This window comes from Haliotis rubra, unplaced genomic scaffold, assembly GCF_003918875.1.
Source record: "Haliotis rubra isolate DU_JTF1 unplaced genomic scaffold, ASM391887v1 Scf92, whole genome shotgun sequence".
Taxonomy (NCBI): Eukaryota; Metazoa; Mollusca; class Gastropoda; order Lepetellida; family Haliotidae; genus Haliotis; species Haliotis rubra.
This window is the reverse complement of record NW_025767657.1, coordinates 463,835-480,499: the sequence shown is the minus strand read 5'-3', so window position 1 is coordinate 480,499 and position 16,665 is coordinate 463,835. Positions and strand designations below refer to the sequence as shown.

Genomic DNA, 16,665 nt, shown 5'->3' with positions numbered 1-16,665 from the left:
GAAAATCCGTCGTTGTGACAAGCAAATATTGGGCCCCCTCAACTGACAACTACTCAAAGATGGCACGTTATTCGTGTGGGGAATGTTGTGTCATTTAAGGTGACTCGAGCCGACCAGTCCTTGTTGTACACATTAATGCCGAGCGCCAGGCAGGGACCAACAAGTACCATATTTTAACATTTTTAGGTATGACGCGGTCGGGGGTCATTTAAGGTAATTGCAAGAGATGTTGGTCGCCATCCATCGACTGTCACCCGACTGGCCAGAAAATATCAGCAAACTCCCATAACAACAGTGATGCATCTACATCGTCGTTTGTCCAGTAGAAACGTCCGAAATCGCCTTAAAACGGTCAGGTAAAGGCCCGTACGACCAGTTGCCTCATCGAGGAAGCGATGGCTGAGTGGGTGAGATCTCTGACTTTGTGTGCTGGCGATTAGGTGTCTGACTCTGAGTGTGGAGTGTGGATTCGAATCCTGCGTTCTCAACCCAACATATACAGCAAGATTATTCGTTGTCAAATTTGCAGATTTTGAATCCATAACACAGATTGCTCTTCAAGCAAACGCAGCAAGGAATAACAAAGAAAAGCAGCAGAGAACATCAAAATAGATTGAATCAGATGTTACTGTCACAACGTTGGACAGCTCGGTCATTAAACAGTTTCTTTACTCGTAAATATATTAGAGTGTATTAAGAAATTGAATGCAAAGAAAGAAGAACGTTAATACCTTGCGCTCGGCCTTCTTGTTGAGTTCCACTCTCCTCTACCTACAGCCTTCCCCCAAGAACTGACACGGGAAGGATTGACTGACTGACTGAGTTTGGTTTTACGCCGCTTTTAGCAATATTCCAGCAACATCACGGCGGGGGACACCAGAAATGGGCTTCACACATTGTACCCATGTGGGGATTCGAACCCGGGTCTTCTACGTGACGAGCCAACGCTTTAACCACTAGGCTACCCCACCGCCCCTGACACGGGAAGGAAGCAGTTGAATGTGCAGTCGGTAGGTTCTGATTTCGAGTCGGCGGAATTAAATAAAGCTTTTTTTTATTTTCGAGGTCAGAGGCCAAACTGCAAAATAACAATGCTCCCCTGTAGAAAAGTGGTATATTATACCTTATTTTTTCTTTGTTACAAAATAAATAGTTGTCGGGGTATTTTTCAATGAATCATCTAGCCCGTGAAGGTTCGGGTTAGAATGAACCTTCAGTAACCCATGCTTGTCGTAAGAGGCGACTAGTTAACGGGATCGGGTGGTCAGGCTCGCTGGCTTGGTTGAGACATGTAATCGTTTCCCACTTGCGCAGGTCCATGCTCATGCTGTTGATCACTGGATTGTCTGGTCCAGACTCGATTATTTACAGACCGCTGCTATATAGCTGGAATATTGCTGAGTGCGGCGTAAAACTAAACTCACTCACTCAATGAATCATCTTCGAAGAAAGGAAATTGTCAACCTAGATATACAGTACATCTCACATGCTATATTTATTTGCACGGAAACGTATCAAAGTGTAAATATGTCAACAAAAAGACAATCTGTGCGATATCAGATGCAAGTTTATTAATGGGAAGAAATAGAAAAAAATCTGAGAAACTATTAGTAACTATGGGCTTCATAAAAACTCTCTCAGTAGTAAAATGTAAAATGTGAAATGTTTACTACTGATGCCCATATTTTTTCTATTGTTTGTTTCCTTAACTGTATACAATATTCAAGGACTGTGCGTCTCGAACGCAACAATTTTTCATTCAAATGCTTTGGTGTAGAATAAGTACACGAAAAGACAAGTTTAGAGTTATCTTTCCCTGGGTTTACAACGCTTCAACTGTACAGTTCTTCTAGTAAACGCATGCGCTGGAGCTTATCCGTAATCAACAAAAGCTTCTTGAAAGCACACACCGAACCTAGTTTCGACTCACTTTGGGAACAATGGCGTCGGTAGCTAAACCCGAGAAAGAACAACCAGATAAAAGTGTAAATAGTAATGGAACCAAAACATTTGGCGACAAACCAAAATGTTTTGCAATCGAGGAAGGCGGAGAGGCTTACTACATCGGTTCAGAGGTACATTTCAGCATAATATTGCATGTTTACAACCTCTCGTTTACCGTGTGTAATTTACCGGCACAACACAATCGCCTTCTTTAAACACTGACTCTTTCTATCTTTGATCCCAGTTTTAGCTTATGATAAACCTTTTGAGTCTTTTTGCTGTAGTAGAAACCGATACACGTTATTGCTTGTAGTATTACTTACGAAATCAGTTATGTTTGATTATCTGGACACTCAAAATTAGCTATTTTTGGCACAGCTAGTTTGGTCCCTACTGAATTTAAAATTAGCTTATGTCCTCGAGGTATTTTTCCATTTATAAAATAGTTATTATTCAACAGTACAGCATATGGAAAGATTTCCGCCCGTAACCCCCGTATATTTTTAATCATTATAATTATATTCCTAAGAATATACGCCTATGTTTTTTTTAAACAGCCTGTACCTAAACCTAACCCTAAAATCTAACCCCAATCCTAACCCTAAACCCACGAAATAATCCTAATAAATAGAATACATTTCAAGCGGGGGTTACGGGCGGAACGCTTACCCAGCATATATAGCGTAAATGGTTGAGGCTGGCTGGTATGGCTGTAAAGACTTCACATACTGCATCAATTCTCAGGGCTTGTGTTTGGGTTGTCTTAACTCTATCTTTAGCCTGCGAATTCCATATCAGATCAAGCATCCCTTTCCATTATTTTGGGAAACTTCCAACAATTTGTATCTAGTTTTATGAAAATGACTAATGCATGTGTGCTTAAAGGTAAACATTGGAGTATGTGATTGATGACTTCATGAACAGGTTCTAATCATTTGTAAACATGTGTAAAAGTAGTCGTCGTCCTATGGTAATGTGTTAACTTATATGATTAAGTCTTTAGCCAAAAGCATAGCTTCAAGATGGCAGTGTAAGTTTGATCATCCAAACACACTAATTGAAACCTGAAAAAAGTGCACTATTCGTAGTTATTATGAGTGAGTGAGTATGGTTTTACGCCACTTTTAGGAATATTCACCAATATCATGGCGGGAGTCACAAGAAATGGGCTTCACACATTGTGCCCATGTGGGGATTCGAACCCGGGTCTTCGGCATGACACGCGGACGCTTTAACCACTAGGCTACCCCACCGGCCCCCAAGTTATTATGACATTAACATGACATTACAGCTTACTATAGTTGAAGGGGGCATTGCTGACATGGGTACTACGTACCCCAGGTATACAGGAATATACACAGCTAAAGTTACAATACAGAGCAGTACCCATACTCTAGCATGTCTAGACTATGGATGAGTCTGTATTCATATGACCCGTGAAGATCCGGGTTAGAATTGATCTTCAGCATGTTCAGAAACCCATGCCTGCCGTAAGAGGCAAATAAGGGGATTGGGTGGTCTGGCTCTCAGACTTGTGTAAATGACGTGAGACAAGCATGGGTTGCTGAAGAGCAATTCTAACCCAGATCTTCACGGGTATGAAAATCGAAGGTAAAGTGGATGTGTCTGCTAAATTTGATGGTTCATTCTGTCCACAGGTGGGCAACTTCCTTCGTATGTTCCGAGGGTCGTTATACAAGCGATATCCATCAATGTGGAGGAGACTGGTCACGGTTGAGGAAAGGAAGAAGATAGCTACCATGGGTAAACAAACACTGACATTGATTTACACATAGAAGATAGTTTTAGTTTACCAGGCACAATTGCCTACCATCTACTAATTGACTGTTAGGGCCGTTACGATTCACTTGTGTATTTGGTGAATCGGTGCACATTCCTTCATGAAATTAATTCATTATTTGAGATCAGTAGAATCACATGTTCACAATTTTTTGAAAATGAGTGTTTTTGATTTGGATCTGCCTGTTATTTTTTTAAGTGGAATAAGCGAAATGGAATACATTGAAGCAAGGTAGGATAATAGTCAATGAGCTAATGTATTTCATTTGATAGTAATGTGGTCACTGGTCATTTTCTTGACAAATTAACACTGTCAGACTCATAAAAATATTACTCTCTGACTGAATATGATTGCTAAAACAGTGATGTGTTATGGTATTCCTAAAAATTAGGCATAATCGTTCCCCTACACTCATGATATGTATCATATAGACCACTGACATCATAACGGATTCGTTACTATTGTGTACCTTTACTAGTCTTTACAAAATTCATGTTCTTGGCCAGTGGACAAAATCTACTGTCTGATTTGTTATTGTTTTGAAAGTTTTGTGCTGAATAAGAAGTATTGGTACCAACTGCTACACAAGTGTATGCATGGCATCAACAGTCTTTGCCAAAAACATGAGTTAACTAACCCGATCTGGTCTTTTGGCATCATTTTACTAGATTTGTAGTCCTATTGTATCGACTGTTATTAGCTGAGCTTACTTGAACGACTCATATTTTTCAAGAAAACTTCATGTGGTGTAAACTTGTTGAAAATTCAAAACTTGAAGTTTCAAAACTTATAGGTATAATCTGATAAGGTTTACAAGGTATTTCTTATACAGGAGAACAATCAAAAGAAGTCAGTTTTAATTCATCAGAATGTTTATGCATTTAGAATGACTATGTTGAAGCAGTTTGCTTCAGATTGCTTGATGTTCAACAACTTTATCTGGCAAGGTATTTGTTTAAACTTCATTTTCATGATTATGTAATCAATATGAGATTATGACAATAACTTTAAACAGAACTTTAACTATGCTGTCTCATTTCCCATGAATATACACATCATGGTTACCATGGCAACATATAATTGTGCTTTGTTTTATATATTCAATTGTGTGCTTTGCATGTGGTCACAGCTACTGCCAACATTTTAAGATTCCTTTGTTGACATTAATGTCCACTGAATTTCATAAAATTTGGAAATGTTTTTATCACTGTTGTTAAACTAACTTTAATCTATACATCATCAAGATTAAATGTCTTTATTTCTTTTCATTCTTTATTATCAGTGATGTTATGAAATTTTGTGACTGAATCAGCTCTTTTTATCTAATGGCTACCCGGTTAGTTTCTGGCAGGACTTTCTTACTAGAGCCTATGGATAAAAATGGTATTTGTAGGTTATATGCAGATAGAGATACAAATATTACAGGACAAGAAGGAACTACTCTCGGTGTTAAGTTCAGATTGCCTGGCCGTTGTCATACAAAGATTGAATCAGAATTAAAACAGAGACTATTGATAAACTACTGGTCTAAGGTACAGAAAATTAGGGTTTTATTGTGATGTAACTAAGACATATTATAAGTTTGGGCAGCTTTGGAGATGTAACAGCTATCCAATTTAGTAAGTACTCTAGTCTAGTTGGTCAGGATCTGTTTCCATAGGGTTTTGTAGACATCTCAACTTTGGACCTTTTCCAAGTTTAAAACAACTGGATTTGGGTGAAATATGTCCAATATTATTTCTTGTAACTATTTTTTGCTCTGCGTACTCCTGTGTCAGCATTCTGTAACATTATTACCAGATGTCAGGCCTATCAGCATGATCAGACATAAAACAAACATGGTATCTCATAGATTAGTGTGAGTGAGTGTAGTTTTACGCCACACTCAGCACTATTCCAGCTATATGGCGGCGGTCTGTAAATAATCGAGTCTGGACCAGACAATCCAGTGATCAACAGCATGAGCATCGATCTGCGCAATTGGGAACCGATGACATGTATCAACCAAGTCAGCGAGCCTGACCACCCGATCCCGTTAGTCGCCTCTTACGACAAGCATGAGATACTGAAGGCTCATTCTAACCCAGATCTTCACAGGTCTCTTTCTGAGGACACAGGAAGGATTATGATACCCTATCTTTTGTATAGGTATAGCCTAGTGGCTAACACCAGGTTCGATTCCCCACATGGGTACAAAGTGTGAAGCCCATTTCTGGTGTCTCTCGCCATGATATTGCTGGAATATTGTCAATAGCAGGCGTAAAAAAACCTTCACAAGCTTCCAAAATTTTTGGGAGATGAGTTATTTTAACTATTTACTCCAATTTAGTGGTTTGTCATCATGATCATAAGTAGTATTATCATTGTAATAATGTAGTCTATAAATGTTTTAACCTTATACATCATCATCATCACAGACAGAAATTGCTGATTTCTGTATGGCCTCGTAACATGTTATGTTTACAAAAGAGTACTTGCAATCATGGCTAAACATTTTGAGATTAGTAGAACACCAAATGAATTTGTACTTGTCTTTAGGCTTTTGCTATACAAAACAGCTTGAGGAATGCTTCATTATAATATATGTCACGTTGATTACATTCTTGGAAGGGTATGAGAGACATGATTTGTGTCACCCTTTACATGGAGCTTTGTGTTGGCCATGTTGGGATTATTTATACTGATCAGGAGATCAACCTACTGGGTTTTCAACGGCAAGGTTTCAAACATAGATTTGATACCTGTAAATTTCATTTGAAAATGAACAAGACAACTTGGTTTCAAAATTTTAAAATGTACTTGTATCAAACTGTAGTTGGAGACCTCTCTATTGAAACTACATTAGATTTATTTCCATTCTACCATGACAAAATATCAAAGTAAATTCAAACTGTTTGGTTATAGTGGAATTAATTTGTGATGTTTCATCAGTTGAGGCTGATATTTTCAATCAGTTGAAATCTAGGGTACGTAGGATGTGGGACACATGACATCCCAGTTGGTGATAGAGTAGTGTTGGAAGTCAAACTGTGTTGATGTTACCAATATTTACAATATAGTCTTTATTATTTTGTTTCCTCGAGAAATATATTCCAGCACATGCTGTAAAAATGTGTATGAACTGCAACACAGAAAGATCTGTCAAAACTGCAAATGAATTGTTTTGAATAAATATACATCATTACACATCAATATAGTTATGATCATTGTGTGACGTTTAGATTCAGTGTCTAACCAATCAGAATGCCAGATTCTAGTGTGTCATGGTAGAGTTCATGGTCATTACTTCTGCATTTGCTGCATTGTGATGTTCATTGTTAACTTGCTGCTTACATGCAGGAAAAGATGAAGAAACGCCTTCTGATTGAACCTAACAGTGATTAACATTCACTAGTGACTGGAACTATTATCCTAGCCACTTACTCTCCCTATATCTGGATGGTGGATGGAAATGACTTTACGCTTTGTGTTTACCATAGTTACAATTCCCTTTGATCAAATTTATGACATGGATGTAGTATCTCTGATTTGCTACAAATTGTAACATACTTTTGAAACCAATACAACTATATCTCTTCCTTAAACACTGATAAAAATGAATTTATAATAATTCCAGGCTGACAACAATAACCAGGACCAGTTTTAGAAACCAAAATGGCGGTAGGCCTGAAACCCTTGCCAGTTTTCCATCCTAAATACTAATTCACATTTCACTTTTGAAGAGCTATTTTTTTATGATGTACGTGTTAAAGAGTGCAGCCCAGAAGTAACTAACAGCATGCAAATTATCAGAAACCCATTTGGATACTTGGTTAGAACTTGTCCCTAGCAATCTATATTGGAAGTGAGAACCAAGCTGAGAAATCTGGTCATACTTCCATGGTGTGGATAATATTATCAGTGTTCACTAATGGTGTTTCAAAGTAACAGGACATTGGGTCCTGTAAGTTTCAGATGTCTGTCTGACCCATTGAAAATTCAAAGGACCCATAGAATAAAATTAAACACACCTTTCAGATTTAACATTTCTTATAATTAGCATTGAAATTATTAACAACCATAAGATTTATAAACAGGAAACAAGTGTCACATGCCACATGTAACAACTTCAGTCAAAGTCATTCTGAAACATACAGTCAGACACTGGGGCCCGGTGGGTTGTAGACTTCTATCAGACCGTTGGCGAATCTGCCGGATTTGTCAGAGGCTCAGACGCTATTCGTGAACACTGTTTAATATCCGTCACTGGATTGTCTGGTCTTGAATCGATTATATTACAGACCAGGTCATAGAGCTGGATATTGCAGAGTAAAACAACAAACAAACAGTAGTTGGTAGTCAGTATTCAGTTGTCAGGTAATCAGTAGGAAGTGTTTCTTCATCTCCGTCCTGCATGTTGATGTTCTGCTTATTGCACCGCTGGTGTTTTGTGCTGTCTGTGAAATGTCCAGTATAGATCAGGAGAACTGTAGTTTTCGCAGGGTTCGGTCAGCACTCTCTGGCGACAAACATCACCTTGCTGAAGGCAGCCGAGGTGGACGAGATCTTTGAGGGCAACGACGACAAATACAAAGCTGTCTCCATCAGTAGCGAACCGTCATTTACCAGGTAAACATGTAAACAATCAGCAAACTTGTATCCAGTCTCTTTACACTACTGTCACACTGAAGGGAGTGAGTGAGTTATGTTTTACGCTGCTTTTATTAATATTCCAGCAATGATGAGCGGCACTTTAATCACTAGGTTACCCCACCGCCCCTAGTTACGCTGAAGACTCTGGTTCGATTCCTCACATGGGTACAATGTGTGCAGCCCATTTCTGCTGTCCCCCCGCAGTGATACTGCTGGAATATTGCTAAAAGCAGTGTAAAACCAAACTCACTCACCACAGACTGACTCACAACTGTTAATGCTAATTCTCATTATCTTAAGATGCAAAGGAAATTCACATTTTTATGGTCTTCAAAGCAATGAATTCTGTTCATATAAGTAGAGCTTATGTTACCATGGTTAACAATCTACAGAATAATGTCGGGATTCTGAACTTGAGTGCCCATGGCAGCCACATTGGGAGAGAAATATAGTTAAAACTATATCAACATGAACAGAGACATTTTATAATTTTATTAAGATTTTCACTTACACTTGCAGCAATCTTAGGGCTAAACGTCGGCTTCCGGTCTCTATTATTATCAGATTGCATGTGTTTGTACACCATCAACTCCATTCATAAGATCACTTACGTAAGTCCAGCCCAGAACTGATTATTAAGAAGTTTTTGTTACATCTCAGTGAGGGCGGTGGGGTAGCCTAGTGGTTAAAGCGTTCGCTTATCATGTTGAAGACCCAGGTTCCATTCCTCACATGGGTACAGCCGCTCGCTTATCATGTGAAGCCCATTTCACATGGGTGGTGTCCCCTGCTGTGATATTGCTGGAATATTACAACAACAAAAAACAGCGTAAAGCTAAAATTCACTCATTTACTCACTACATCTCAGTGAGCTGTGTTGAACAACAGACTGACATCTATGAATCATTTTTTGCAACAGAGATTCAAAAACAAAGCGCAGTACCTGGGTACCCACAATTCCAAGCAGTTCGCACCACCTCGATGCTGTTCCATGCTCCACCCCCATCAACAGAAACAGACTTGGCAAAGGCAAAGTGCGGACATTCCCTCTATGGTAAACCGAAGGCCTCATCAGATTGAATGGATTTCTGCTGCCATATATATGTCAGATATTGATAGAAAATTGATTGGAAATGATGGTACAACTCTTTAGAATAGTCTACATGGTGTAAGGAAAACAATAATGTTGGTCCAGACACAGTTATGTCAAAAGCCATTTTTGGAATAGGTTACACATGTAACATTTTCCACACAAATTTGAAAAAACCCACCAGGGCCCCGTTCCGCAAAGCGATCGTAGAGCGTTAAGATGATCATAACTCCCATACTTGAACATAGACTTACGCCTGTCGTAGCGCTAAGGTGATCGTAACTCCCATACTTTAACATAGACTTACGACTGTCGTAGCGCTAAGATGATCGTAACTTCCATACTTTAACATAGACTTACGACTGTCGTAGCGCTAAGATGATCGTTAATCCCATACTTTAACATAGACTTACGACTGTCGTAGTGCTAAGATGATCGTAACTACCATACTTTAACACAGACTTACGACTGTCGTAGTGCTACGATGATCGTAACTCCCATACTTTAACATAGACTAACGACTGTCGTAGCGCTACGATCGCTTTGAGGAACGGGGCCCATGTCAATAAGTTATTTTTTTACAGGAAACTAATATATAAGAACTACTTTGCAATGCCTGCATGTGTTTGTCAGTATCCATCGCGAAGCAAAACTTTCCAAGTACAGTTTTGTAGTTAAGAGTTACTTCCCTTGGATGATCAGTTCCACATTCGACCAGCCTGATGTTTATCCAGCTCCTAGCTGTATGTTTGTTACCATAGGGTCTTAAAATTGTTGTTTGGGCTTGAAAAGGTCTTAAATTTGATGTTTGATAATCTGTACTAACTTTGTACTAGTCAGTGAGGGCCTACCATCTCTGAATTTCTACTTTTCCTCTGTACAGCTTTGTACTCTCAGACTAGCGTGATTTTCAAAAGTTTGATGATGTATCAACCCAGTTATTGAAGGATCTGATATAAATTGGAACGGAACTACAAAGGAGACAGTGAAATATTGATGTGTGTTGATTTGTGCATGTTTGTTATAGCTTTGATGACACAAACCCAGCTACCATCCACGAGAATGCTGGCCAAAATGAATCTCTTATCCCTATCAGACTCGATATGGAGTTTGATGGCCAAAAATTGAGAGATTGTTTCACATGGAATAAAAATGGTAAGTAATTTGTAGTGTTTAATGACTTAGATGAATATTCATTTTTACATAACCTAAGGATCAAACCTCATTATAAGAAGAATTCTTTCAACTGGTTGAAATTCCAGAGAAGGTTAAATATTAGCTGAATGTGTATTGTTGTTCTCTGATAGAGCTGTTGTCCATGCTGACGTTCTTACATAGAAGCAGTTGACCAAATCAAGACGTTAACATCTGATGCAGTTTCCTGACTCGTAAAACTGTAATGTAAACAACCTAATCCGGTGCGTGTCTCATCAGGAAACTGGAAGTATACTCAATCATCTTGATCGTAGCATAATCGGTGCCTGTTTTGTTTGATTTTTTTTTTATGATTGTGTCCATTTATTGCCCACATGAATTTTGTGGTGGAGGTTTAAGATTACAATCGATTATTGATCAATTACTGAGCTCCGGTTATCGATCTGCAATTATGAGCAATAACCAGCTCTAGTTGTAGGTATGAGAAGCAAATGGATCAACTGTGCACAACATTAAGTTTATCATGTTTATATGACTGATTGTTCGTTGTTCAACTCTGCATTCAGCAATAATCCATCTATTTATGATGTCAGCTTATGCACAATGTAGTTTTGTATTATAACAGTCCAACCTTCAATACATTTGTCGTGTAATTTCAGAAAAGCTAATCTCACCAGAACAGTTTGCTGAAGTATTATGTGATGACCTTGACCTTAACCCAATCAACTTCGTGTCGGCTGTGGCCCAAGCTATCCGGCAACAGATCGAGGCATCGCCCACAGAAACTATAGTGGAGGACCAGAAGGATCAAAGAGTTATACTCAAAGTAAAACAAAGTAGACTGGAAAACCAGTGGTTTTCAAGGATTCTTTTGATGGACAGTGAAATCTTTTAATCAATATTCAATATTTATGATTTGCTTCTAACGTTTTGATCAGTGTATTGAAATGTCAGAATGTTGATACTTGACATCCTCTTATTGATATTAAACCATTCATTTTAAATGAATTTGCACAGATGGCATTGTCTATTTGGGTTCACAATTCACTGTACAGAGTTATGTCCCTTAGCCGTAATATTGCTAAAAGCGGCGTAAAACCATACTCACTCACTAAATTACATGCCACCCAAGAACTGAAGTATATTTCCCCATTAGTGATATTATATTAGCCCAACCGTAAAAATAACCTGTTGCTAAAACTCATAAGGGTACAACATACATAAAACTCATTTATATTAGTTCAGTTTAAGGGCATATCAACAAACAAGACAAAAACATTTGTACTCTGCCTCTTAGATTTATTTCATTTATCATCAACAATAAGTGAGACAGAGATGCTTTTTTGTGCATTTTTCACTACAGTGGAGATCATGTATGTCTGATGCCTGAACTCTATCAGTCAATAAATATTTAGTTTTAATTATGTAAAGTTTTACAGTTGTGAAGGATTGGGTAATTAATTACACATAGTGTCCTTCCACTACTGGATTTTTCATTTTTTTATGCTTATTAGTTCGCAAGCAAAACAAACTTTTAGGATTATGGTGACTTATTTTGTGTATGTTATGCAAATCAAGAGCTCAGATTAATGCTCTGACATATCTCAAATTGTTCATCACCTTGACTGTGGATTAAGAAGATTTCCCTGTGTTTTTTATCAGTACGGTTCAGGTTTAAATATTTTTCAGAATTGATATCCAGATGGCGCTTTTTGCAGTTAAACATTCATGTAGGAAATATCTCACTAGTGGACCAATTTGAGTGGGACCTCTCCGAGCCCGAAAACAGTCCAGAGGAGTTCTCCACTAAACTGTGTGCTGAGCTGGGTAAGAATTATCCTGATACAGGATGATAGCACTGTACACTGTTGCATCCCTTATACTGTTAGCTTAAGTATTGGCTCAATAATAACCATCATCAGATGATGGCAACTGAAACATATTTTATGACTTTAAAATATTTCAATCGTTCTTATGCTTCTGTCCTTACTCCATCATGCATATTATACGAGATTTGTACTCATAACAGACAATTTTGACTCATTCCAGTTAAGTGTATTTTAAAATTAAAATGCATTATCTACTTTTGTTTTATATTATTTCACTTTGCATGAGTAAATATAATGTTTGCTTTGCACTGATATCTCAGTTTCAAATATGGTCTTCAATCCTAGATCATGGTTGCCACACTACCAAAGGGAAATAATTTGATTGGCATTTGCTAGATTGTCTCCCCTTGGCAAGTTCATTGTTCTATGCATGGGCAGCACATTTTGTTACATAATATTATTAACAAAAAGCCTATGTAGATGATGATACATATGTTATGTCACAGGTCTTGGTGGGGAGTTTGTGACAGCGATCGCATACAGTATACGAGGTCAGCTGAGCTGGCATCAAAGAACTTACGCTTTCAGGTGAGTGGCAGAGTTAGAGATTCAATCATAAAACAACTGGTCTCGTTTTGTTGAACCTGACAGTAGGGGGTTGTAGGGACGTGTGGGGCAGGCACGAGTTTGTTTCTTATCACTGCACCCATGAGTATTCCAAGCCAGTCTGTCAGTAATCAAGTGTAGAAATTCTAGTGATTGACGTTATGAGCATTGACCCTTGGATTTGGGAACTGTAACATTTAGTCTAGAGGCATCAAAGAACTTACGCTATTAGGTGAGTGGGAACTTTAGAGATTCAATAATAATACAACTGGTTTTAGTTTCGTTGAACCTGAGAGTTAAATCTTTGATGTTGCTTCCCATGAAGAACTAAACTCACTCACTCACTCTGATGTTGCAGCGAGGCACCGCTGCCTATTGTTGAAGTCGCACTCAGGAACCAGAATGAAGCGGACCAGTGGTGTCCATTCCTGGAGACACTGACCGATGCGGAAATGGAGAAGAAGATCCGAGATCAAGACAGAAATACAAGGTGGGTATGACACAGATGCTAGTTGACAGGTTTGGGTCAGTCATATTACAATGTTTCATGGTCCTTGGATTTGTCGTCACACCAAAGGCCCGGATTCGATTCCCGCAGCCTTTCCAAGTTTAAATTCAATTCTCTTTCAATGAATAGACGATTAGGAGAAGATAGGACTAGAGACGAATTATCAGCAAATAATCTTGTCAAGCAGTCTGAATCATCACCAAGATCATTTATATAAACAAGAAATAAGAAAGGACTGACCCTTGAGGGACAACAGCTTGTAAATACCTTGGCTTGGAAAGGGCTCCATTTACAAAAAACGCTTTGTGAACGATTACTTATGTCATCCACGCCGAAGACCCGGGTTCGATTCCCCAATGGGTACAATGTGTGGAGCCCATTTCTGGTGTTCCCGGCTGGAATATTGTTGGAATATTGCTGTAAGTGGCATAAAACTAAACTCACTGACTCACTCCTTGGATTTATGTACTATAAGGATAAGGACGATATCATATCATACCGGCTTATTTACTTCTCGTTCCAGAGGTATGCGAAGATTGGCCAACACAGCACCTTCCTGGTGAAAAGACCTTTAAAGTGTTGACACTGACGAGTTCGGTCTACCGGAGAAGCCATGGACGTCTTCAGTATGAGTGTAATGTATTTTGCAGGTTCTGAAACGGACATGGTTCTGCCACTGGCATTATGAGGAGTCAACTGCTCATCTGATCACAACATTGTGAGGGTAGTGGAATATCTAATGGGTGGGAAGGTAGTGGAGGGGAGGTTTCTAACGAACAGGAGGGTCAGGTGGATTTCTGACAGGTGGGAGGGTGTGGGGTTGGATCTCAAATTGGTAGGCATTTGAGGGGTGGATATTTAATGGGTATGAAGGAGGGGACGTTGAAATTAATTTATGGACCGTGGGCTTGGGTTGGAGTGAAGGAGGTGGTGGAAGGATCTAATCCAGTTTAGTATTTCAGTATTAGAATTTAGTGTAATCATATGGAATTTTCTGAAGCCAGTTTGTATTTATTGGGGATGTATGGTTGTGGATTGGTTTTGTGGAGGGACTGGGACTCTATGATCAAGAGCGGATTTGGTTCTTCAGGTAAGAAATTCAAAATAGAGCTGGGGTGGTGATTTATTTGGTTGACTGAGGGTTGGTGAGGTGGGTAGGTAGGTAGAGACCCTAAGACCTGGAATCTGTCATGGATTACCCCCAGTGGACCTTGTCAGATGGGCAGTGGGGTAGCCTAGTGGTTAATGCGTTCGCTCATCAAGCCGAAGACCCAGGTTTGATTCCCCACATGGGTACAATGTGTAAAGCCCATTTCTAGTGTTGCCCACCATGATATTGCTGGAATATTGCTAACGGCAGTGTAAAACCATACTCACTCACTCATAATCACTTAACAGATGATTGAATAGATTTATACTGTTACCATCATGTGCAAACCTAGATTTATATAACTCTTTTCAACACTATGAATACATGTTATGTTATCCAAGGGAATTTCAGGTATAGAAGTGTACTTTTAAGTATGTAACTGTTAACATGTTGCTGATCAAAATGGATCTTCCAGAAGTGGAATATTTAAAACAGGTCTCATGGATACTGATTATCTAATATTGAGATGTGAAGATAGTTATTATGAGGGAGGGAGAACAGTGTAACACATCATAGTTGATGATGGACGAAGACGAAGACAGTGTTGTGTATCATAGGACGCTGGGCTCTGGATTTCTACAGCTAAAACTGCCACGTCACCCTGTATTATGGTGTGCATCATTACAGCTAAAACTGCCACGTCACCCTGTATTATGGTGCATCATTGGTTTTGTACTGTTTCAGTTCCTGTTGTCAAGTCATTCATTGTCATTATTCATGTACATCATTTATCATTTCAAATAAATCAAATTTTCTATATCATGTTTGTTGTGTTTGTACACATGGAGGATCATTTGGCGTTCTGTTCAACATCTTCAGAATTTAGTGAGTGTTGTTTTCTGTGCCATGTTTTAGCAGGTAAGGAGGATTCATTCAGTATTCAAGTCAGAATTTAGTGAATGTCGTTTTCTGTGCCATGTTTTAGCAGGTAAGGAGGATTCATTCAGTATTCAAGTCAGAATTTAGTGAAGTGTTGTTTTCTGTGCCATGTTTTAGCAGGTATGGAGGATTCATTCAGTATTCAAGTCAGAATTTAGCGAGTGTTGTTTTCTGTGCCATGTTTTAGCAGGTAAGGAGGATTCATTCAGTATTCAAGTCAGAATTTAGTGAATGTCGTTTTCTGTGCCATGTTTTAGCAGGTAAGGAGGATTCATTCAGTATTCAAGTCAGAATTTAGTGAGTGTTGTTTTCTGTGCCATGTTTTAGCAGGTATGGAGGATTCATTCAGTATTCAAGTCAGAATTTAGTGAGTGTTGTTTTCTGTGCCATGTTTTAGCAGGTAAGGAGGATTCATTCAGTATTCAAGTCAGAATTTAGTGAATGTCGTTTTCTGTGCCATGTTTTAGCAGGTAAGGAGGATTCATTCAGTATTCAAGTCAGAATTTAGTGAATGTCTTTTTCTGTGCCATGTGTTAGCAGGTAAGGAGGATTCATTCAGTATTCAAGTCAGAATTTAGCGAGTGTTGTTTTCTGTGCCATGTTTTAGCAGGTAAGGAGGATTCATTCAGTATTCAAGTCAGAATTTAGCGAGTGTCGTTTTCTGCGCCATATTTAAGCAGGTATGGAGGATTCATTCAGTGTTCTATTCAGAATTTAGCAAGCATCATTTGGTGTGTGATGTTTGTTTCATGAAGGTATGGAAGGTTGTACTTGGTACATGTGTACAGTGTGTGAAGCCCATTTCTGGTGTTCCCTGCTGAGGTGTTGCTGGGATATTGCTAAAAGCGGCGTAAAACCATACTCACACACTAGAATGTTGCAAGGGTAAGTTGCAAGCTGTACAAGAGACACAGCTGTAATCTGAGCAATTGGTCTTAAATCTCTCGCAAAAACTAAGTCATGTATTGATTTATTAATATAAATAGAGCGTATTCACAATTGATATACCCATGAAGGTCCGGGTTAAAACTGATCCTCAGTAACCCATGCTTGTCGTAAGAGGCGACAAAC

At 38.8% G+C, this 16,665-nt stretch overlaps 1 protein-coding gene across 2 annotated transcripts; it reads left to right on the top strand.

Annotated features, from left to right (window-relative positions):
* Window positions 1–1,905: 1,905 nt before the first annotated feature.
* On the top strand, window positions 1,906–15,323 carry LOC124264321 (SWI/SNF-related matrix-associated actin-dependent regulator of chromatin subfamily B member 1-like). 2 transcript variants are annotated; one of them, XM_046699075.1, is made up of 10 exons: window positions 1,906–2,075; window positions 3,603–3,708; window positions 8,227–8,353; window positions 9,297–9,431; window positions 10,495–10,622; window positions 11,282–11,448; window positions 12,341–12,449; window positions 12,958–13,039; window positions 13,416–13,547; window positions 14,089–15,323. In XM_046699075.1, the coding sequence occupies exons 1-10, from the start codon at window positions 1,941–1,943 to the stop codon at window positions 14,126–14,128; spliced, it is 1,161 nt and encodes a 386-aa protein (XP_046555031.1). In that variant the 5' UTR covers window positions 1,906–1,940; the 3' UTR covers window positions 14,129–15,323. The 2 variants fall into 2 exon arrangements, with proteins under 2 accessions (XP_046555031.1, XP_046555030.1); XM_046699074.1 differs by having other exon boundaries at window positions 8,218–8,353.
* The last annotated feature ends 1,342 nt before the right edge of the window (window positions 15,324–16,665 follow it).

Excerpts from the sequence above, each read along its gene's own strand:
- LOC124264321 (XM_046699074.1), top strand. The coding sequence starts at position 1,941 with ATGGCGTCGGTAGCTAAACCCGAGAAAGAACAACCAGATAAAAGTGTA. Across the intron at positions 3,709-8,217 it reads GAAGAAGATAGCTACCATGG|TTTTCGCAGGGTTCGGTCAG; the intron begins GTAAACAAACAC and ends GGAGAACTGTAG. Across the intron at positions 11,449-12,340 it reads ATCAAAGAGTTATACTCAAA|TTAAACATTCATGTAGGAAA; the intron begins GTAAAACAAAGT and ends CGCTTTTTGCAG.